The sequence below is a fragment of the Cervus elaphus genome, chromosome X (assembly GCF_910594005.1).
Source record: "Cervus elaphus chromosome X, mCerEla1.1, whole genome shotgun sequence".
Classification (NCBI taxonomy): Eukaryota; Metazoa; Chordata; class Mammalia; order Artiodactyla; family Cervidae; genus Cervus; species Cervus elaphus.
In genome coordinates, this window is record NC_057848.1 from 27203612 (window position 1) to 27227525 (window position 23914).

General features: G+C 45.2%; 1 protein-coding gene across 2 annotated transcripts in view; it reads right to left on the reverse strand.

The window, feature by feature from the left end:
* Positions 1-23914, reverse strand: part of TKTL1 (transketolase like 1) — a 28239-nt gene continuing 4325 nt past the window's right edge. For both annotated transcript variants that reach the window (XM_043897722.1, XM_043897721.1), the window contains 12 exons: positions 23082-23199; positions 19163-19260; positions 17696-17887; positions 17488-17615; positions 16082-16275; positions 12240-12404; positions 8623-8779; positions 7012-7142; positions 4647-4730; positions 2414-2510; positions 2164-2283; positions 1-919 (listed from right to left, as the gene is read on the reverse strand). In XM_043897722.1, the coding sequence (XP_043753657.1) occupies positions 747-919; positions 2164-2283; positions 2414-2510; positions 4647-4730; positions 7012-7142; positions 8623-8779; positions 12240-12404; positions 16082-16275; positions 17488-17615; positions 17696-17887; positions 19163-19260; positions 23082-23199 (1657 nt within the window). In that variant the 3' untranslated portion in view covers positions 1-746. The remainder of the gene's footprint in view (positions 920-2163; positions 2284-2413; positions 2511-4646; positions 4731-7011; positions 7143-8622; positions 8780-12239; positions 12405-16081; positions 16276-17487; positions 17616-17695; positions 17888-19162; positions 19261-23081; positions 23200-23914) is intronic.

Genomic DNA, 23914 nt, shown 5'->3' on the forward strand with positions numbered 1-23914 from the left:
GCCAATTCTTCATTGCTTTATTAACATCAACTGCAGTATCATCAGTAGATGAGTACAATTGAGCTAACAGTTTGGTCACTGGATAAGTAAGACATTCCTGAGATCTCACCAGAGAGCACAGTGTGGAGGTCAGACCTAGTTGTGTCCTCTCTTCACAGAACAGTCAACTCAAACAGCACAGGACATCCTAAGAACTTTCACCGCTGCTCCACAGCCTCTGCATGGGAGAGGAGGGATGAAGGCAAACACCAGAGGAAATTCCACACTAACTGCAGTCACACAGTACCTGGAAGGCTGCAGGTAGGATAGTAGCACCTGACCTCATGCACGGGCCATCAGTGGGCAGCATGGTGGTATAATGCTGCCCAACTTGGGTGACTGCAGTCTACAATTCAATTCACATTTTCTTTTTACTTATGAGGAAAATGCACACATTTAAGAAACTGTTACCTTATGTTGGTCTCTACTCCAGTTATCTCTAGTCTCATCAGAAAACTTGCTATTAGGTGGTTGTTTTGTTAGCTATTCTGTCACTTCAAACTTTATCTTATAATCCACTTTAATGATTCAAAGGTAAGAGTTATACATGTATATGTAGTTATGGCTTAACAAGAAAGCAGTTAACTTGCATTGTTTTTAAAAAGAATAAAGCACAAATAACATAGATTTAAGTGATCATTTGGCAACAAGCATAAACATAAGGTAAGGTAAACAGGCCAGTCTGTTGGTCAAAGCCAACAGCTAAGCTATTGCATTAAAATATGTTCCACAGCCAATATGATGTGTTTGGAACTGATTCCAAACATATCCAGCAGATCACTGGGCTTCCCGCTCCGAGGGACCCCTGACACTGCCAGCTGATAGACCACGATGTCAGCCTCCATGGAGACGGCTGCACAGACGGCCTCCCCGATGCCACCTGCAGAAGCAAGGGATATTAGGGTCTGTTCTGGAAGCAGGTCGTCAGCCTCAAAACCCCATCATGTAGAGACCTTTGAATGTGTGATTCCGTGGGAGAAATATTTCTCACTAGGCACTGATTTATAAACAACTGTTCCCTAACTGGCCAGAAGAGTTCTCATTCAAAAGTACAAGTCTTCAAATTGCTCCCAGCCCTACTTATGGCAGGGGTTATCTCCACTGGGGCTCCATGGACACAAGGATCTGTGGAGATCAGATTCTCAAAACCTGTCAGGAGCCCAAGAATTGGCTGCTGACTTCAGAAAGGCCGGCATGCAAGGCTGGCCCGGGGGTGGTGCCTGGGCAGTAGGTTGGTGCGAGTCCTTGACATAAATGAGACACTTTCCCTACTGCTAAGAGTGGTCTCTGTGCCTCAGCTGTTGGCACCACAGGGTGGTTTATGGGGCGCACCTGCTTTCCTCTGGGGTCGGGAAGTTTGGCACGTGAATGGCAGCCATCAGCCCTTAATAATACTCGTGGCAGTGAGTCTCGAGTGGGTTCCCTAGGTCTCCAGGGGGTCATCTGTTGCCGCCGGATAAGGGAGCAAGCTGGGGGCCCCCCAAAGGAGAGAGAGAGGGAACCAAAGGCATGGGGGTCTTCACCCCTGACCTGTGTCTTCTGCCCCTGGGGGTCCCAGTGTGTGCCCTTTCCTTGGAGAGTGCTTCCCTGCAGACCACAGGCTTGCTCTGGAGCCCCTGACACATGAACACATGAAGCTCCCCACTTGCTCCTTTGCTCTACCTAACCTTCCCTGGCCAGACACTGCCCAGCCCCTCACCCTGGCCACACTTCCTGCATTTGCTGTGTTCTCTGCTTGCAAGGTACTGTCTGCATTTTTTGCAAGGGGCAAACTATGAATCAGTCAATACACAACAGCAACTGTGAAGCTTCTTACAATCCCTCCCGCCACAATGCCAATTTAGACATTCCTCTGTACTGCCACTGAGCCACCCAAGGCCCAGGCAGGGCACACTGTGCTGAGTACACACAAACGAGGATGGACATGAGACCTCCCTTAGCTAGTGTAGATGGGCAAGAGACCCTACACCCACACCCTTGCAAAGAGCAAGTAATACAGGGTGAGTGGTCAGCTGCAGGGACTTGGAATGCCCATGGTCATGGCATACTTCTGGTCAAGGAAAACAAAACATGTTCCACCAAAGCAGACTATCAAAATGGTCTGCCCCCAAGGCTTGCACATACCTTCTGGGTAGTGATCCTCCACCGTGATAATCTGGCCACCTGTGGCTTTTGCATTGGAGATGATGGTGGCAGCATCCAGAGGTTTAATAGTAAACAGGTCAATGACACGGATAGAAATATCTGGAAAACAGCAATAACCAGCTTAGTGTATCAAGCAGACTTAGACTAAAAAGATGCACTGGGGCAGACAGGCAGCCCAACCTCTACGTCTTCCAGCCCAAACTTCAGTGTTCAGCAACCCCCAACTGACCTTGCTTGGAAAGATCATCAGCAGCAGCTAAGGCTTCGTGCAAAGTAATTCCAGCTCCGACAACCGTAATCTTGTCGTTCACACTTTGACGGATGACCTGGTGTTGTGCCCACAAAACAGAAATGCTGCGCTTACTACACAGAATGAGTCTCCCAAGTGGAGGACAGTCTGCTCTCCAGAGCCTACCAATTTCAGTGCTTCACAGTTCAGCACACTGACCAATAAGGACTGCTCTCTTTAATAAGCCCCACTTCATGTTTATTTAACAAATTTGTCTACCTTTCCTCATGATTTACAATGCTAAATCACTAAGTTCTTTTACAGTATGTATGCAAAATGACCCTTTACCAAAGCAGGTGGATTTCCAACTGGAATGTGAAAGGCAGAAGGCCAGAAGCAAATTGGACAGAACATCTGCTCCAGTGTGGACTCAGTCCCACCAAGGGGTCTGAAAAGGCACCACCTCTGGACTGCTTAGACCTCTTTCTGGGGGCATCCATGCAGATTGGACTCTGATGATGAACATGCTAATGAGGGCTATTTGAGAGCACCTTGGGGTGCTCTGTGCCAAGCATCCTGCATGCCCAAGTGCCCTGTGATGCCCATGCATTAGTGGGCCCATTCTGTGACTGAGGAAAGCAAACCTGAGAACAGGAGGAACTCACCCAAGGCAGGGTTGAGACCAAGAGCCAGACTCATATGAATTCAAAGCCCATGTTCCCAACCATTTGCTAGTCTATAAGCAGACAGGGTTCTCTGCTCTTTTTTCACTGGTTTGTTTCTTTCAAAGTCACCCAACCAAAGGCACCTGGAATTAGTCTGCATTGCATTCCTCTCTATAGGTTTCCCTGTAACATAAGCACCACTGCTGACTAGATATTTAGGGTTTCAAACCACTTGCCCCATCCTTTAAGAATGTCCTAGCCTTTGTACGTGCATGTATGTAAATATATACACACACACCTATATGCCCCTTTGCAAACCCAGCCTATAATTATTCATGCCATGCATATTATCACACATAATTTAACTCACATCAGGAAATTTACTTCATTTTGTCAGGATAGGACAAACATCACAGGGAAAAAAAGACAAGAGAGATGTGAAAACTCTGAAAACCACATGACTGTCACTGAGACACCCTCCCTGCCACCCCCAGAGGCAAACAGATGGCCTTGAGTGGGAGTCCAGGGAACAATAGCACCTGTAGTTCACACTGAAGTGAAGAGTTCAGCTTTTCCATTCAGTGGAATGAAACTACGGGGGGCTAGGAACTGTTCTGGATATACCTGCTCTCCTGTGGCACTAAAGCTATTCAGAGCTCATTTATTCATTCTGAGCACTACCACTGTGAATTCTGGAGCAGCCTAGCCCTTATCAATCAAGTTGGAAGTCACGTATTGCTCCTTTAAGAGTGACTATCATTCTTTTACACACTTAAGAAGAGTATTCTAAGAGGCTTATAAGATAAAAGGCAGGACATAAAACAGTCCTACACAGCATGATCTCAACTAAGATATACACTTAGAAAAAGTCAGGAAGAAAACATGCCCAAATGTCTGTAAGGCCTGCCTTCTAGGTGGTGGACAATCATGTATTTTCTCCACAGATGCTATTGGCTTTCTGCACACACAACTCCGAAAGGCAGGCCCACAGACAGCGGGTTGCTTACTGGGCTTGCTGCTTACCCTTCTTTGGCCCTCATCTTCAAAATATGGCTGCTAACTATCTGTGCTTCCAAGGCTTTCTCAAGAACATAGGAGATAGGAAGCACCCAGCAGGCCTGAAGGTGTAGCCACATCCCACAAAACCAACCTCAGGGCCACATGATGGCCAGAGGCAAGATGGTTCATGTTTGTTATATTCCTGGCCTCCGATGGGCAAAACAAGAACCTAACAGATCTACTACTCATTTGAAATGGGTTCTGTCATTTTCTTAGCTTGACGCTGTCTGTGGGAACGTACAGCCAAGCAACTCAAGAGTCTTCAAGTTATTTATCTTTAAGGGTTCAACAGAGACTCCTTTCGGAAAGGAGAAAAGTTAAGTTCAGGCTGACATTGGCAGAATATTACTTTCTGAAGAAAAGCAGGCAAATATCATGAATTAAAAAAAAAAAAACAGAACAAAGGAAGAATGAAGCCTCAACTGTCGGGGCCCCTAGCTCTGGCTTTAAAGAATAGTGCTCCCAACACAAACTAATACTGGAAGATACAGGAGAACTTAAGGCCTTACCTTGGCCTGTCCAATCTCAAAGCTTTCTTGTGGGGTGTAAATAATTGCAGTTTCTGGCCGACTGGTTCGAATGTAGCACATCCCCTAGGGTGTAAATGAATACCAGAGCCACAGTTTAGAAAATAAAACTAAATTTCCAACTAATAAACCTTAAATAGCAGCTGGGAAGGACTGAACAATTCTTAGTATGAAAAACAAAATGTGGATTCTGGAGCGAGGGATAACCATCTCTAACCACTGGTCAGGTGTTACTGATCAGGAGGCAAAAGCCTGTGAGGGAAGCTGCTGGATGCCCAGTGACAAGCTCTCCATGCTATCATGCTCACCCCTTTGGGAAAGCTTCCTCAGATACACCCCGATCTGTTCTGTCTCGACAGAATGTAAACTCGGGGCACGAGCACTTACTTACCTTGAATAGAAACCCTAAAACATAATGGTAAACAATTTTTGTCACAACAGCGTGTAATACTTCATTCTTAGAAATACCTTAGATACCAGAACATAAAATTACTCATCTTCCAATGAGAAGATGTCAATTTTTTTCATCATCATCACCTTGAACATATTAATAGAACTATAAATGAATACTCAAATATCTATAGAGTATTTGTTAATTTGTGTGCATGTGTGCTAGGTCATGTTGAACTCTGCGACCCCATGGACTGTGTAGCCCGCCAGGCTCCTCTGTCTACAGGGCTTCCCAGGTGGCACTAGTGGTAAAGAACCCGCCTCCCAGTGCAGGAGACCTAAGAGACCCAGGTTCAATTCCGGGGTTGGGAAGATCCCCTGACAGGGGGAAATGGCGAATTCTCTGCACCACCTGAGAACCCAATTGTTGATTTACATACATATTTAAATCATATACGATAAACTAATACATTAATTTAGAAACACTGCTTCCTTTTGTTCATTTACACACTATGAACCAGTTCTGTTCAGTACATTTTTAGGAGGTAAAATTTACTTAAGTGGAGCACACCCTGAATTCTGACAAGTTATACACCATGTATCTATCTGTCTCCTCAGTCTGGAGAGCATCTGTACCTGCCCAAAAGTTCCTACATGCCTCTCTCCCACCCAAGCAGCAACCTTTATTCTGATGTCTCTTTTGAACTTTCCACAAGTAAGATACCGCAGCACACATGAACTTGTGCTGTATGTGCAGACATAAAATAATGTCCAGGATACACCAAGTAGAAAAGTACAGAACCATGTGTGAGCCCACTTAGGTTAAAAAAAAAAAAAGTCAAAGAAACTCATGTCTCCCACACGTTGGAAATGCCAGGAATGGACCTTGCATGTTGCATGACCCACCTCAACTGTGTGCAGGGCTGTGTGCAGGGCTGGGGGGTTGTGGTGGTGAGGTGAATCCAGTGACTGCTAGCTGGAGAGTTTGGAAAGGTAAAGATTCTGTTCCCTAAACTTTCCTGCAGCTGCAGGGTTCTGTGTCTCCTGCACTGCAGGCAGATTCTTTACCCTCTGAGCCATCAAGGAAGCCCCTGCAGCTGGGTTCTGGACAAGAGCCAGGTTGTGTCCAATTGATGCCCCTGGGTGAGACTTCAGGAGGGGCAGGCAGGGCAGAAGTCAGACTCTTACCCTTCTAAGCAGTTTTTGAGGAGGGTGAGCCAGGGCTGGGGATTCTAGGGTTCATCTGCAGTTGCAGCTGACAACTCTCCAGGTTTCTGGCTATCACGAGGTGGCAGTCACACAGGCTGTGTCTAACACCTGCACCTGGTGACTTGTCACTGGAGCCCACTCCAGTGGGCTTGGCTCTGCCAAGGACTCCCAGTCCCAAAGTCCCACAGTTTCCCCCTCTTCATGACCTAGGTCCCACCCCACACAGGTCGCTGGGACTTTGACCTTTTCTGCACTGTTTTTTTACAATGCAAATGTGTTCATGTTCTACATGCTTCTATTACCCTTTTTGGGGTAATAGTTCTATCTTTAAAGGGAATCCTACAGGACTTCCCTGGAGGTCCAGTGGTTAAGAATTCACCTGCCAGTGCAGGGGACACAGGTTAGATCCCTGGACCAGGAGGATCCCACATGCCGCAGAGAGACTAAGCCCATGCGCCCCAACTACTGAAGCCTGTGTGCACCCTAGAGCCCATGTTCTGCAAGGAGAAGCCATCACAATGAAAAGCCTGCACACCACAACTAGAAAGTAAGTACCACTTGCTACAACTAGAGTAAGCCTGTGCAGCAACAAAGACCCAGTGCAGCCAAAAAAAGGCTGCAATCAAATTACCTGTAACAAATATCTATTACCTTTATGATGAGACAAGTAATATCAAACCATCAGTACCAAACTAGCAGCAGAGCCCAGACACATTTTTTGTCTGCACCAGCGTTCTCTAAGAAATACCTTGGTATTGGCTGCCAGGAAAACAGCATGTTCTGTCGAGACGGCATCACTTGGATAGAAAATCGTGCAGTTTGGAATGGCTCGGAACATGGCTAGGTCCTCTAGGGCCATCTGGGAGGGGCCATCTTCACCTGAGAAAGCAAAATCATAGCCCAACAAAGAAACCCCAGTAGGAGCCTGCCCTCCACTGGATGAGCGACTGTGCTGCCTGCCATGGGAGCCACCATCCCAGCAGTAGCCACAGACACTGCAAGCAACACAGCAGAAGCCACTTCTTGGCCTCAAGCCTTGCCAGCATCTGGCACTCAGTGTGACTGGTACTGCTGCCCTAGGTGACCCGCACTCTCTTCCAAGTACCATGTCTCTTCCCGTGTCCTCTTCTCTGAAGAGGGTCCCTCCAGACTCTGTTGTTTCTTCTCTGTGCTTTTAACCTTTTCCATCAAGAGACGAATGTTTTCAGACTCAAGTGGTCTCTCATTTCTCATGGCCTTCAAAGTAGCTGAGCATTATAGAACATACCTTCGGGGTGCCCTGGGGGTACTGTTGGAACTCATGGACTTCATGTAACCCAATGTACACCAGGGTGTCCAAGCTCTTCCAGCTAGGAAGGGGACTGCCACCGTGGACACTGCCTGTCCTGGGACCGTTGTCTCTCCAAAGAACTTCAGTTCCTCTGGGTTGGACTTAGAACCACTTTTCCACTTGGCTGACTTTAAAACTAACTTTGCACCCAGCCCCAGGAGAGGCCCCTGTGCAGGCCCTCCTCTCTCCTCTTTTCCCTTGAATCTGGCCCACAGAGAGTCTCCTTTGCCACTCAAGCTCTCCCTGGAAGTCCCTGGGACAACACCCAGATGTGCAGTTCCAGCCCTCCCCTCCAGCCTTCTGACAACAAGGGTCAGCTGTCAGTCACATCTACCTTGATGACCTGCCCTGCCACAGGCATGTCAGGTGCCCCATCTTTCTAGAGTCCCCATTGCTATCCTCCACAAACACAACTCCCAGATGTTTCCTAGGCAAGAAACCACTGGGCACTGGCGTTTTGCTTCTCATGCAGTTTGGGACTTCTCCTCCTGTCAGCAATGTTGACGTCTTTCCACAGGCTCTTGCAAGTCTGTTCCATTTTCTATCCAGTGCTAATGCACACCTCCATCCTCCTCCTGGCTCCCCCATTTCCCATCCACAGTTAATGCCCTGATGTTGGGCGCCTTGAGGCTTCCCATTCTATCCAACCAGGCTGCTTATCCCAGCAGGGCCCTGGCAGGCTGTTTGTCCCAACTCAGACTAAGGTGACCAAACAGCAGGAAAGACTTCTGTGATGCCAGAGTGGCCTAATCACTACTAGTATGTGGCTTGACACAGAAGAGGCACTCAGGATAAGTATTTCTCAATGACTGAAACAATGGGCACTTTACAGTAATACCAGGAGATCAGCTAAAATGTTACCTAGTTTCTGGAACTTCTAAAACACAATATGGCCTTTTTCAAAAAACAGGTTACAAATAATCAAACTAATATCATGGAACTCTATATTGGGCAGTTCAACTGCTCACATGCTGATCTTTCTCTGTAAAGGAGGAGGGCAATTAAGATGATGGCATTGAGAACTCATACCTATGGACACCCCACAGTGGGACCCAATAAGATTGATGTTGGTTTGCGAGATGGCTCCTGTCCGGATCTGATCAAATGCTCGGGTCAAAAAGGCAGCGAGGGTGCAAGCAAAAGCCACGGTGCGACCACGGGTGACACATCCCAGTGCCACGCTCACCTGCATCACAAAGAAGGTGAATCAGAACACTCTTGGAGCCCACTTTCCCTCCTGTTTCCCAGTGTAGAGTGTATGCTTCTCAGGATCACCTATCCTTTGTGCCCCCTCACCTCGCCACACCCCTCCTCCAGCCACATGGGAAAACCCCAAACCTGGCAAATTCACCATGTCCCCTGAACACTGCCAGAAACGAGAGGAACTTAAGTGCTGGACCCATTCCTTCAAATCCAAGCTGGGGAACCTCGGGACGCTCAAGGCCACCCTGCAGTCCTTGTGGCTCTCATTCCCACTCTCCTTGTCCCCTGCCTCTGTCCCCTCTCCCCACCCTGCTGAATCTCATCCTTCTCCTACTTTCTCAAGGGCCTCTCTGACCATGCAGTTGTCCCCTCCCCTCCCGTGTCACCTCAGTTTCTCCCTCACTTTCCCCTTGTCCTCCTGCTCCAGATCCTGCACTTCATCCATGTTCTCCTTCACAGGAAAACCTTGCATGCTCCCTCATTTCCCACTTTCTGCACATTCTCCTTCATCTAGGCTGCCATCCCCATGAGGGACCTGGAACCTGCCAAATGCAAGAAGTCACCTGAGTTCCTCTGCATCGCATCTGACCTCTGAGGAGCATCTAGCACTAGGGAACGCCTGCCTCACTGGATGTTGCTGCTCCCTCCCTGACTGGATCTGCCAGGTGGTGCACCTGGACTAAGTCCTGGGGTTGAGTGCCACACTCCTCCTGATCTGCCTTCTTCACAGGGAACCAGCATGGGGTCCCATGGTGTCATTCTGATCTGCATGATGCTAAGGTCTCCTCTGTCTCTCTATTGCTCACCTCTCCTGCAAAGCCAGGCTCACACACCCTGGTGGCCTTTAAACTAGAAGATGAGTATCTCGGAGGTAAACAAAGACCTTCCAAAGGGCGCATGGCTATGGCTGGTCTCAACATCAAGATCCTTGACTCCCACCTCTGCCTGCTAGGGAAAGGGCCCAGGGCATCCTTCCCACTGTCTCCCTGATAATCGCCTCTCAGCAACTAACTGCCAAAAGGTATACTCTCGCCCACCTCGGGTTGTTCCTTCAGTGGGGCAACATCCTGGAATCTAAGAGCTCCAGAAATAGAAAGAATAATTTGAAATAATCACAGCAGCCTTGAGAAACTACAAAGCTCAAAAGACTGGAAATCCTTCTGTAAGTCAGGGGTTTTCAAATTCTTTTAACAAAACTGAAAGAGAACCTAAGTGAAGTGTCAATCCTTTACAAGTAATTTTCCACAAACAATTGGACATGAAAGATCACTGTGATTTTTGGCTTATAACTGGGACAGGATTCAAATGAACTGAATGACGCTGCTGCAACAAAATTCTCACTCTTCCCAGCACCATATTTTCTTGAATAAGGTTTTCTGGCACTTACATCATTTAAATACAAATAGATTTTGTTCTGAATCTTGTCTTATTCTAGCTCTAAGTGTACTTAACTACTGCTACACAAGCTAAAAATTATAGCCATAGCTCAATCCAGAAGAAAAAAATGGTAATGTTCCAAGGCCTGTGGATGTAGGAAACAAATTTTAAAAACCATCAATGTATATGCATAGTTTATTGCAGAATTATCAGTAAAAGGCTTCCATGAATAAGAAGTAGAATGGAAGTAAGAATTCAGGTAGGAAAACATTTAATTTCTGACAGAGAGAGCCTTTGTGTAACTGGATGATTTAAGTATTCGAGTGTCACAAATTATAATATATGGGAAGTTACATCCTTGGCATCAGTTAAATCTAGATGCCAAGGATATATTTAGATGTGAACTTAAAAAATTTAATGAAAAATTTAGATGTTAACTTAAAGCTTAGATTTACTTAGAAAAAGACATTCAGCGGTTTGAAAAGCAAACATATTTGGAGATAAATGATCTATCCCCTCTGACCTACCTGGCATCCCTATCCCCAGTCTAAGAGGTAGTCTAACCCCTCAGGGCTCAGGGAGAGCTCCTGTGTCCCCAAAACCCATTCCTGCCCCAGTCTTGTCTGTCTCCCAGGTGCTCTGGCCTATGCCCTAGTGCCAGCCTTGGTTCCACCTGGTCATCTACTCTGCATGAGTCTGCATCTCCCCAACCCCACAGCCACTGTCCTGATCCAAGCTGTCATCTCCTGCCACTCCCCTACTTCCCTCAGCAAGCTCTTCTCCACACCAGAGTCTTGGGCCCTTCCTTCTGCTCTCTGAACAGCTCCAAGGTGGGCATGCAGCAGAGCTAGCTGGGCGCTCTGCTGGGAATGCTGTCCCTGGATCTGCATGTGACGGACTCCTTGTCGCTGAAGTCTCAGTTCAAATGTCACCTCTTCTGAGAGCTTGCTCCTGATTGGCCCTAGTCATGCTCTCCCCGTAGCCACCAGTTTTATCTGGCAGCACAGAACACTACTCACTTGCTGGCTGCTTCTTTACTAGGTTTTTTTTTTTTTTCAGTTGCTGGTTGAAAGAATCAATGCATAGGGAAGCAAACTTTTGAGGCTCAATTCAGAAAAATATGAGTTGTATTTTTTTCCATTCAAAATGGAAATAAGTTAAGGAGACCCACTGAAAAATGCTCATATCCTTACAATTGAAATGACCTGGTTTACTGAACTGAGGGGCTTAGATTCCAACACTGATAGGGCCAGGGAAGCACCGTGAACCAAGGAGCAGGCCAGCAGGAGGCAGGGACATGGAGAGATGGCTGTGCATGCTCATCTAAACAGGGCCCCTGCTTGACTCCAGCCAACTGGTGGCAGGAAGGAGGGACTGTTGTTCCAGTGTTGCCAGATCTTCCCATTCTTTAAGAAAAATCCAGAAATCTGGATTCCATATAAAAATTTCCTGACTTTAAAAAGCTGGCAACTAATTTAAAATATTTGTAAATACTATTTGTTCCAAACAAAATATCTCTGGTCATGTGAGGCCTACTGGCCCATAGATTTCTGGCCAGTGCTGTTTCTGGCCTCTGTGATGTGAGGGTAAAAAAATGTGTGCGTCCTCTGCACTGGTGCAGAACTTTAGAAGTCAAGGCATTTACTTGCACGAACACTGAAATATCTAGGCTATATCAGGCCCCAGGGTGGAGAGACAAACCACAATCCCTTGAGGTTCTGCACCTACTGGCCACAGCCAGGCAATCCTACAACATCCTAGGGGCCACCTAGAGCTACTAGGGAGCTGGGCATTCTTCAGACTTGGAGCCCTGAGGTCAGATGGCTGCAGCCCGCAGACTTTCTGGAGAGTGTGTGGGGCCGTCTAACCATGCCTGTCCCAGCAATCCTGGAAGCCAACCCTCACATTCTACCTGACTGCTCTCTACTTGTTTCCCCTGAGACTTTTCCCCTCCACTTCCTTTGCTTTTATAAGTGGAAAGAAAAACCGTAAGGGGGGCAGGCCTCCTCAAGTGGGTAGCCATTTGTCAATGAGATGACTCAAAGTGATGTTCCTAGCACACATACCATGTTTTGCTCAGCAATAAAACACTCGATGAAGCGCTCAGGGTGTTCTCTCTTGAATATGTCAGAAAAGGTGGAGTTCTTGGTATCACCATCCAGCACAATAACTCTGTCATTTGCATGGCCCAGCTTGGCCAGAGCCAAACCACATGCTTTCCGAGTAGCTACCTGAAAATCAACAGGAGAATTTCTTAGAATGCATTTAGAAGACAGGTGAAATTTGGTAGAATTATGAATTGTCAAGCTCCTTAATGAAGAAAGCAAATTTGTAATTCACCAATAATCTCCCTTGGGGTAATAAAAAAGGACTGCTGAGACTTCCCTGGAGGTCAAGTGGTTAAAACTCTGCACTCCCAATGCAGGGGGCACAGGTTCAAGCCCTGATCAGGGAACTAAGATCCCACATGCCATACATGTGACCAAAAGGGAAAAAACAAAGACAGGATTGCTAGCCAATCTTACATCCATACTTCTCTCACTTGAGTATCAATTTCCCAAAAATAAATTTATTCTTGTCTCATTCTTATAGTTGATTAAAAACTTAAATTCCCCAACATGCAAATGCCTCTGTGACTTATTTTTATTATAAAGCTGGTAACAGGGGCTTCCCTGGTGGTCCAGTGATTGAGAATCCACCCTGCAATGCAGGGGACACTGGTTCAACCCCTGCTCCCGGGAGATCCCACAGCTGTGCAGCAACTGAGCCCATGCACCACAACTACTGAAGTCCATGTGTCCAAGAGCCCATGCTCTGCAACTAGAGAAGTCACGGTGTGAGAAGTTGCACAACACAACTAGAGAGTAGCCCCTGCACTCCACAACTAGAGAAAGGCCATGTGTAACGAAGATACAGCACAGACAAAAATAAATATTTTTTAAAAATGATAATACTGTAAATATTAAAATGGAGAACTTTGGAATCATGATACAAATAAAAAATAATTCCATTAGCATACTGTTTGAGACTGGACTGAACCCATGGATTAATCTGGGGGAGAACTGACATCTTTACTATATTTTTTCTATTAAAAAACCCCCAGATTTGGTATTCCCTCAAAGAGTTAAGCACAGAATTACAATTATGACCCAGCAACTCTACTCCTAGGTAATTACCCAAGAGAAAAATACAAATACACAAAAAGCTGTACACTCATGTTCATTGCAGCATTATTCACAATAGCCAAAAGGTAGAAATAACCCAAATATGCAGCAACAGATGAATAGATAAATAGCAGCTTCAAAAAGTTTGCATATTATATGATCTCATCTATATGAAATGTCTGGAACAGGCAAATTCACAGACACAGAAAGTAAATTAGCAGTTACTAGGGGCTGGGTGGGAATGGAGAGTAATGTTTGTGAATATAGTGTATCTCTATGGGAAGACTGAAATGCTGTAAGATTCAGTGTGGTAATAGTTGCACAACTCTCATATGCTAAAAACCATTGGATTGTACACTTCAAATGGGTATATTGTAGAGAAAATTTTACCTCAATAAAGCTGTTATTAACAAAAATAAGGTTTGCCTCTTCATTTATCTATCTTTGTTCATTCATTTAAATACTCTAAAAAATATTTTTTAAAACAGGCAATTCACATAGATGAGTACAAAAGTCAAGTTATGAAAGCATATTGAATGAAGAGGCCATCTTCCTCCTGCTCTCCCAGTTCATCTCCCCAGAGGTAAGGGAAATGATAGGGTTGTGAAGTATTCTTTTGACAGCATGTGAGCTTTTAAAGCTATAGTTTCATAAGTACCTTAATATAGACCATATACATTTATTTTTAGTTATTTTATTTTTTATTGCTACTGTAAAAAGGAATAATCTCTCAATTAATATGAGAAAACAATCAATCCTTATATATTAGTTTTGCTACAAGCTCTCTTTCTGGACTCTTATTTCTAACGTATTTTCTTATTTCTTTTCTTACTCATTCTTATTTCGATTCTCTTTTGAGTTTTCCAGACATACAACTCTACCACCTGCAAATAGGCTTGCCTTCTCATTGTCAGGAGGGAGTCTTATTTTGAACGACCACAATTTCTCCTCTCTTAATATTGGTGAATGATTTGCATTACTAATTTGAATTTCACTGATTCCAATACTTCTTTTAAGGCACTAAAGAAGTTGAGACTGGTGAATGTCTTATTTCAGTTCCATTAGTTCAGTTCAGTCACTCAGTCCTGTCCAACTCTTTGCAAATGTCTTATTTAGAATTTTTAAATCAATATTCCTAAGTGAGGCTGGCCTGTAGTTTCTTCCTTTGGGCTAGCTTTATAACATTTTGGCTTCATAAATGACCTTCTCCATATTCAAGAAGATTTGAAATAGTAGAGGAATTAATCTATCCCTTGAAGGTTAAAATTAAAGTCACTCTTGTAACTAACTGAGCCTGGCACTTTGGAGGTATAACTCCTAGACAGTTTTCTCAAATTTTCCTAATGGCTGTTATCTCCTTAAGTGTTTTTAACAATTTTTATTTTTGGCCACACTGTGCAGCATGCAGCATCTTGGTTCCCTGACTAGGAATCAAATCCACGCTCCCTGCATTGGGAGCGTGGTCTTAACCACTGGATCACCAGGGAAGTCCCTGACCTACTTAGGCATTTTGTGTATTTTTACTTAACTTTGGTATTTTATGTATTCCTTAAGACGGTCCATTTTTTAAATAGGTTTTCATACCAATTAGCATAGTTTTCTCAAAATTCTCTGAATATTCTCTCGATTTGTGGTAATCTTCTCTAGTGACTAATTTTATTCATTTATAGTTTTCATCTCTTTAAGTAGACTAGGTAACAGCTTGTCTACTGTTTAGTAATTCAGAGAGCCAACTCCTAGATTTGTGTATTAATGTGACTTCCTGTTCTTTAATTCACTAACTTTTTAATCAATTGGCCTGTGTCCTTAATTTCTATTAAAATACATGCACTTCAAATGAAAAGTTCCAATAATCTCACATACTTTCTAGACATAAACACTTCACCATAATCAATGCTGGAATCAACATTCATTCTATCCTGCATGCTTGTACAGGTATTTCTGTAGGATAAATACCTGTGAGTTGCACTTCTACTTTGAAGGGTGTGAACAGTTGGTGTTAACACATAGTACCAAAGTACCTTCTGTTAATATGTGCTTTTTATTAACAGCTTTCTTCTGCTTTTAAATTTGCTTTCTAGTTTCTCAGTCAATTCATTTATTATTAATCCATATTACCAGGCTAAGAAAACATAAGTAACACTCAAAATGTTCCCAAATAAATAAGGAAGACAAATAAGAGTCAGAAAAATTTCCTTCCTCCCAGGCTCGCCACCTTGTTTCTTTAGGTTGTGAAGAGCCTGCCTATTTTGGATCTGCTGTAATATACAAGAAGGCAGGACACAAAAATCATGATAAAAACAGAAAGGGTTTATCAGGGTTTCATGCCTAATTTGTTTCCTTTTTGAAGAACTGGCCTTCGGTGAACTGGTGCTCTTCCTTGTGTAAACCAGGGATTAAGCCCAAAAGATCAATCCAGCTAGGCCCCTGTCCTTCAAGTTGACATAGAATCATGGAGTTTCATGCACAATGGTCTGCCAAACTACAGACTGAATTTAGGAAGCAAGCAAAAGCTGCATAGCACTGGATGCAAATAAGTAGTGACTGACTGGTAAGAAAATTCAGACCTGAGTTAAGTTTGAAATCAAAGAATAAATATCAAAATAGTAAAAAGGTAAATCCATCTTTGTTGCTTATAACCTTTAACTAAATGTCACACCACCTAAGAATTGGTTCATCTGGGGAAATCAGAGTAAACAGGAGTCCTCTGTATTTAGCAAAAGCAGAGAAAAAAGTTTGCCTACCATATCACTGACTTCATAATCAGGTGGAGATGTCATTTCTATATCTGAGATGTTGATTTGAGGCGAGTCTTCAACAGGGGCTTTTGGTTCGAGACTCTTATTGGTCTCTATCTGGCTCTCAATTAGTTTGATAATTGCATCCGCTCTTTCTTTTGGCATTGGCTTTCCATGCCAATTTTCTGCATCTTCAACACCTGTAACCCAATGGATAAAAGACATTTATTCTGTAACTCACGAGCCCCTGTTCAGTCATCTGAAAGACATTTGGAAGGGAAAGATGTCAGCCACAGAGTAAAAACGTGGCACAAGGGGCCTGACATGGTACTGTGGTGGCAGGAGACAGCCTGGACAAAGGCTGAGAGGCTCTTAAGGGGGCCACTGGCTAACGTGCTGGTGAATGGAGGGAACGGTGAGGGAGATGAGGCTGGAGACAGGCAGGGAGGATCTTGTGGGTACAAGGAGTTTGAGTTTTGCCCAAAGCAAGATGGGAAACCCCTGAAGGGTTTGGAAGTGGGGGAGGTAACTAATCAGATCCATGTTGTAGAAAGATCACCAATGCAGGCATATGGGGACTGGCTTGAGGAAACTGAAGTGAGGGAGAGAAGACCAGGCTTGGGCAAGAGAGGTGGAGAGGAGTGAACAGACTTGAGACATACGTTAGGAGCAGAATCAATTAGAATGGATGACAGACTGGGTGTGTGTGTGGGGCGGCACATAAAGGAGAGGTGGAGACAAAGAAATACCCAGATTTCTTACAGGAGCAAATTGGGCAAGTTGTCATTTATTGAACTGGGTGTACCAGAAGACTATTTTGAGAAGTCAGAGAATAGTTTTCTTCTAAAATGTTAATATTAAGAACACAGCAGAAATCACTCCCACTGCAACTATTTATACTGGAGATGAACAACTTTAAGTGTCCACTTTGAAATCTGCAAGAAGTTATTAAGACTTTCAACCACCCTCCTCCCCTGACCCTCAGTTCCACAGCTGCCTTTCCCAGAGGGGCCACTTTACCAGCAGCCTGTGTGTCCTCCCAGGTAGCGTGGGCACAAGCCATTGCATGCATGTGCATACATTCCTGTTTAAGTATCTGCTCACACACCCTCTCTCACTCTGCATGCCCTGTGGAGATGGTTCCCTGCTGGTTCGATAACTGATGGACTATCCTCCCAGCCGCTCCCTCGTGCTCCCTCGTGCTCAAATCACTTGCTGGGCGTCTGGGTTTCCCGCCCCCAGCCCTGACCAGATCTGCTATCTACAAGCATCAAGGAGAGTGAGAGCGTCTGGCACATGTCAGAAGCGTAATCACTGTGCATGAAGTCAGCCGTCTGTCTGCTCAGCGAGCCTCAGCCTCATGTGCTGTGCAGAGGCTAACAACCCTAAGCATAAAAGCAACACTTCCTTACTTGGAACGCCCCGGCCCTTGAAGGTCTTGGCAACCACAGCGGTGGGCTTGTTCTTCATTTGAGCTGCCTGCCAGAACACCTGGCACAGTGCCTCCACGTCACGGCCGTCCACCACCAAAGTATTCCACCTGTCAACAGAAGAGGCATCCAGGTTAGAAGGCGAAGGGGGAAGGAGCAGAAAGGAGGTGACATCAAGTAGGACAATTACCCAAAGGCTTCACAGCGCTTCTGATAGACATCTATGGAGTACTCGAGAGGCAAAGTGGTGCTGTGGGTCAGGCGATTCACATCAAAGATGGCCACAAGATTGTCCAGACTGTAGTGGGATGCAAAGGCCAGGGCCTCCCAGACGGAGCCTTCTGAGGACTCGCCATCTCCCACGAGGCAGAACACCCGGTAGCTGGGGCAAGTCAAGAGAGGTTATGACCCTGCCTGGGGCTCCTCTGAGCCACTCGAACAAGTACATTTCACAAAGAGAAACAAGAGGAAGAGAATGAAGCACGTGCTTCGGATCAGCAGGTTCCTATGAGACAGTTTTCCTTGTCAAAGCTGCCCAAACTCAACAGCTGAGGAATCGCAGCTTTAAAAGCTTGGGCCTCATGAGATGGGCTGCACCTTTGGCTAGTTTTCTCATTTTAGCTGCAAACGCTATTTCTAGGTTCTTTCACTTCTCTGGGTCCAAGAAACAAGAGGGGATGGAGAGAAGGCCCTTAAACACCCAAACATTCACATATACAGTTTCTTGGTAAGCTCTTTAAAGTACAACTACCTTCTATTTCTGATCTTACAAACTTATTTACAATAACCATAACAATCAAAACATTCTACTTCAGGAGCATTTGTTGTTGTAAATATTAAACTCCTCCACAGCAGAAACATGAAATGTTTATACCAATAAAATATAATGCAGACCCCGGGCTGTAAATGGACTTTTAAAAAAGTGATTAACCACACAACAGGGACTAATAGAGGCAAAAAGGAGAGATGAAAAAAGTCAATAGTCTTATGGGAAATGGAGCAGGGCAACTGCCCCAGCAGTGGAGAAAGCACACCATGGAATGTATGTTCTAGTCCCACGGTTCCCCAGGGCACCTGAGTCTGTGGCCCCTCAGTCCCAGGTTCCAGCCCAGGTAGCCCCTCTGGAAGCACTTTATTGTGCTTTCTCCACTGCTGGGGCAGAAAAATGCTGTAAGTGAAATTTTTAAAGAGCGACTTAGCACACAACAGGGACACCCCATTTTGCTGCTCCTATATCAGCAGCACCCAGACACACACCCTTATAATAAAGGCATGAAATTGCCTGTCTTTTGGAAGGTGGAATCATTCCAAAAAGAGACCTTTGATTATTAACATACAGGGGTCCCAAATGGAAAGGCGAACACACCATCTGTTCACTCTATAGTGAAGCTCACTGAAAGATGGGAAACAGGAAGATATCTATCTTGGTAAAGACTTGAATCCTAACAAACTAGTTTCTATACTGCAGGAAGCACTTAGAACCCAACCAGAGATGCCGTAACAGTTTCCTGAAATACGATTTCTTTTTATTGCTTGAATACTTGGTGACTTGAACTTTTAAATCACTGTATTCCCAAACTAATAAAGAATAAACAAAGCCAAAGTGCCAGGGGTGGGGTAATTGGAGAGTTAAATGGTTTCTGAGTAAGTGTCTTACCTGGCCTTGTCAAAGTACTTGCCAGTATACGCCATCCCACATGCAGCCCCCAGTCCTTGCCCCAGCCATCCAGTTGCCACATCAACAAATGAGAGTCTCTGTAGGAGAAGGGACCAAAAGAACCTAGGTTAGGTGCACCTGCAGGGTGCACCAACTTCCTAGGATCAGGCACCAGACAAAGGTTACTCTTCACAGCAGCCCCTCCCACCCTGCAAGGGAATTAACTCTTCCCCACACCCACACGCTCTCCAAGTCTCAGATCAACATTAAAAAGACAAGGAAGTCACATGGAATCTATGCAGCTGGTGAGGGCGACTGCAGATTTGACAACATAGAAGAGGGCAACTTCTCCACATGGCAGCCTAAGCAGAGCCCAAAAGCAAACCAAAAAAAAAAAAAAAATCTAAGCATGAGCCTTGCCATTTTCACAAGGCCTTTTATCTAGCCATATACAAACCAGATGTTCAATGTTTTTGAAGAACATGGGCTCTTAAACAGGAATCAGACACACTGAAGACTTCCATTCCCCTGGTTTGTAAAACTCAAGTCAACTGAGATTTGGGAAGGGGTTATGTAAAAGGTCATGCTAGAAATAAATCCCTTTCCACCACCACTCCATTGTTCCCCCCCCACCCTGCTTGTAGGCACAGGCTGTCACTGTCCCATGGAGAGAAGGTGGTGTCAAAGGTCTGCTGCACTGAGGCCCCACTCCCAAACTTCTAAAGAGACACCAAACTTGGTCAATGCTTCCACTGCTACCATCTCAGCCTGTCCACAAACCTCTCTCTGTCACTGCAGTGGCCTCCCCGCTTCCCTCCAGTCAATTCTCAACACAGCCACCAGGCGGAGCATGTTAAAACCTAAGCCTCAATCGCTGTGGAGAACTGTCCAAGGTCTTGCCATCTAACGTCAATGGGGGTTCTTGCGGTGACCCCCATCACCTCTCACTCTCTCCCCCACTGCCCCGGGTGCCTGGTGTCCTGGCTGTCTTCTGAATGCACCGGGCACACACCTGACTCAGGGCTTCAGCACTTGTGCCTTCCTCTTCCCCCAGAGTGCCCGGTGCTTATGCCTAAGAAGGGGCACAGCTCACTCCTTTCAACTCTCGGCTCAAATGTCGACACCAAGACCTTTCTGGATCATCTCTTTCACCTAGTACTTCCTGCCCCTCCAGTTCCTTTGGATTTAGGATTCTTGGCCCCTCTGGCATGCTAGCTATTTCTGGGTTTGTTTCTTCTCTGTCCCCTCCCTCCATTCAGATGTCAGCTTCATTCAAGCAGACTGGTTAGTGTTGTCACTACAGGATGGCTGAATGGTACTTGTGAGTTCTTGGATCCCTCTCCTGTCTTGATCCACCCTATGGTTCTGTTCCTCCTGGGGCTCCTGACCTTCCTCCATGTGCTTCGTGCCCTCACTCTTTTTCTGTTTTGCATCTCTAGCTCTGACAACTGTCCCACTGAAATCCCTCCTGACAACCTTTCTAACTTTGTCTTCGTCCCCACAGCTCCTACTTTACTCCTGTAACAAGCTCTGATTCCCAGGTGCCTTGCTTGCCCTTGGACCAAGCCTGGGCTCTATGCTCAGACCAACTCCACTTCCCCCAGGTTTAATCCATGGGTTCCCTTTTCTTTTCCAAGAACTCCTAAGCTGTGTGGGGACACACAACTGAGGTGGTCCAAGACAAGAATAAAGATGCACTCAGTGTGCCAAGGGCACCCAGAAAAGAAAGTCTTCTCTTCTAGGTAGCATTTCTCATCTTTGTTGTGACACAAAGTACACTTCAAGAACAAGTTTACAAACAGGCTTTTTGGTTACTTCCCAGGCCTGCTTCGTTGAAGAAAACAAAAGTTTGTGAAACAAAAACTAAGGCCAGGGTGGTGGATGGAGGGATCATGAGCACCATGAGGGCTCCAAGGGAATCTGAGCACTTCATTTAGCGCCATGCCCAGACCTGAGCAGGTGGCCTCCATCTGTAGTTGTCTGCATAGACACCGGTGCCCTAGGAGCACGGATTATGAAGACCCTGGCTTCTTGGCCTCCAGCAAGTCCATTTACTCTATTCCCAACCAGATCCGAGATGGACTATGCTCCTGAGTGTTTTCTCTTTTCTAACTTTATCTGCTGCATAAATCTGACAAACACACAAATTCTGGTAGCTAACCAGTGTCCAGCCTGCGATTGCATGCCAGAAAGTCACTCTATACCTCTAAGGCTAATGACTCTGATTATATGACAGCAGCGGTTATGAGAGAATCTAGGCATTTTTTTTTTTTTTAGGCCATGCTGTCCTGCTTGCAGCTATCTCCTGGACTAGGGATCAAACCTGCACCCCTGGCAGTGGAAACACCGAATCTTAATCACTGGACTGCCAGGGAATTCCCACATCTTTCTCTTTTTATTTGGCTGCATCCCATGGCATGGGGTATCCTACTTTCCCAACTAGGGATCAAACTTGAGTCCCCTGCAGTGGAAGCACAGAGTCTCACCCACTGGACCACCAGGGAAGTCCCTCTTTCCTTTTTTAAAAAACTAGAGCTCTAGGGACTTCCCTGGTGGTCAAGTAGTTGAGACTCTATTTTTCCACTGCTGGAGGCATGGGTTCAATCCCTGATCAGGGAAGTAAGATTCTGAATGCTGCAGCCACCGCCCCCCACCCAAAACCAATAAACAAAAAACCCCAAAACCAAACTAGAGCTCTAAACAGTCATACTTTGTATATCTATAGCTATTCACTTTTTATGATGAAGGAAATATAAACTTACAGAAATGTTGTAAAAAGAACACAATGAAGTTCCCCACATTCTTTACCTAGATTTTATTAGCTATTACTAATTGCACTCATCTGCTTTCTCTCTCTTCCTCTACACACATCTTTTATTCATCCCTGGGCAAACCTCACTTGAGATTACATTTTAGATACCAAGACAAGGGTCATTAACTACAGCTCCAGGTTCTCTGCCCGTACTCTGCCTTCTCTTTACTTTCCACTGCTTAGATCTGGGGTTTCTATTTGCACATGATGTTCTACCAGTTAAGTTTTAAATACTTTGCTCAGAACACAGCAAACCTTCCGATAGCATCAAGAGAGCTGCTTGTTCTCCTAGATCGATCTTATTTTTAACATTCCTTTTCTTTCCTGTCTTCCAATGTCATGAGGTATCTGGTTACCATATCTAGCCTCATGAGAAACTCCCTACTGGTGATCTGCAGAAAAATGGAAGAGAAAGCTGACTGATAGAAGTGGGATGTACCTTAAAATCAAGCTCAATGTTGCCCTCCTCTACCAAGGCGGCCCAGGATGGGAGCAGCAAGACTCTGGGTAGGGGTGCCAGATGGGTTAAGGTGAAGTACTGAAGGAAAACAGGGGCTGCCAGTTGCTGCAAGTCATCCTTCCCACTATGCAGTTTTTGCTAGAACACCTTTTAGATCTTTATGAGTTGCCACAGTCTGAATGTTTGTGCCCCTCCTTCCAAATCTCTTTATGTTGAAAATCTGAAGCTGAAGGTGATGGTATAAGGAGGTGGGGGTCTTTGGGGAGTGATTAGGTCATGAGGGCAGAACACTCAGGAGTGGGGTCAGTGCCCTTATAAAAAGGGAAACCATTTCTCCTTCCACCTCAAGATATAATGAGAAGTCCATAACTGGGAAGATGGCCCTCACAAGAACACAACCATGCCAGTGCCTTGATCTTAGACTTCTCACCTCCAGAACTGTGAGAAATAAATTTCTATTGTTTATAAGCCACCTAGTCTCTGGTGTTTTGTTATACCAACCTAAACAGATGAAGACATGAAGCAAAGAGGGAAGAACCAAAAGGATAAACAGAGGCCATCGCAGGCCTTGTTGACACATGGTGGCTTTTAAAATGAATTTAAGAACCAAGTTTCTGAGCTGCCCCTAGGTTCCTGTGCCAGCTTACCTTGGAGAGGATGAAACGGTCATTGTCTGGGTTCTCTGGGTCCGTTTGTTTATACCTCATCACGTGGAAGAACAGCACAGACATGATCTCAGCAGCACTGCTGCATGATGTGGGGTGGCTGGAAGACATGGCACAGGTCATTTCTCACAGGCAAGTGACTCACCAGGGACACACACAGTGCACAAGGAGGCCTTTCAACACATGGTCTCCTCAAACCAGAAGCAGCAGTCATTTCTTCCAGCCCCAGAAGAATCCAGTCAAGGGAAAGGGATGCTAAGCCACTCAGTGCCCCCCCCCAACCAAGATCACAGCTTTTAAGAATGCTTTAAGGCCCAGTAATCTCACAACTCCTCTCCCTGAAGAGAGCAAGGCCTCATAGACTAGCCTCCTTCTATCAGTGGAGCACCGGCATACTTGGAGAAGTTCACCTGGTGACTCTGTAAACATTTGAGTATTATTTCACTTGAATTCATTTGTGGTATCATTAATCAGAAATTCCACGAAGCAGAAATAAACCCACGCTTATATGGTCAACTAATTTTTGACAAGGGAGCCAAGAATACTCAATGCAGAAAGAAGGAGTCTCTTCAACAAACGGTAAGGGAAAAACTGGATATTCACATGTAAAAACATGAAACTGGACCTCTATCTTATACCACTCACAAAAATTAACTTGAAATGGATTAAGATTTCAATGTAACACTGAAAACCATAAAACTCCTAGAAGAAAACATAGGCTGTAAGCACCTTGACCTGAGTCTTGGTGAGGATTTTTTGAATCTGACACTAAAAGCAAAAACAAAAAAAAAAAAAAAACCAACAAAAACAACAAA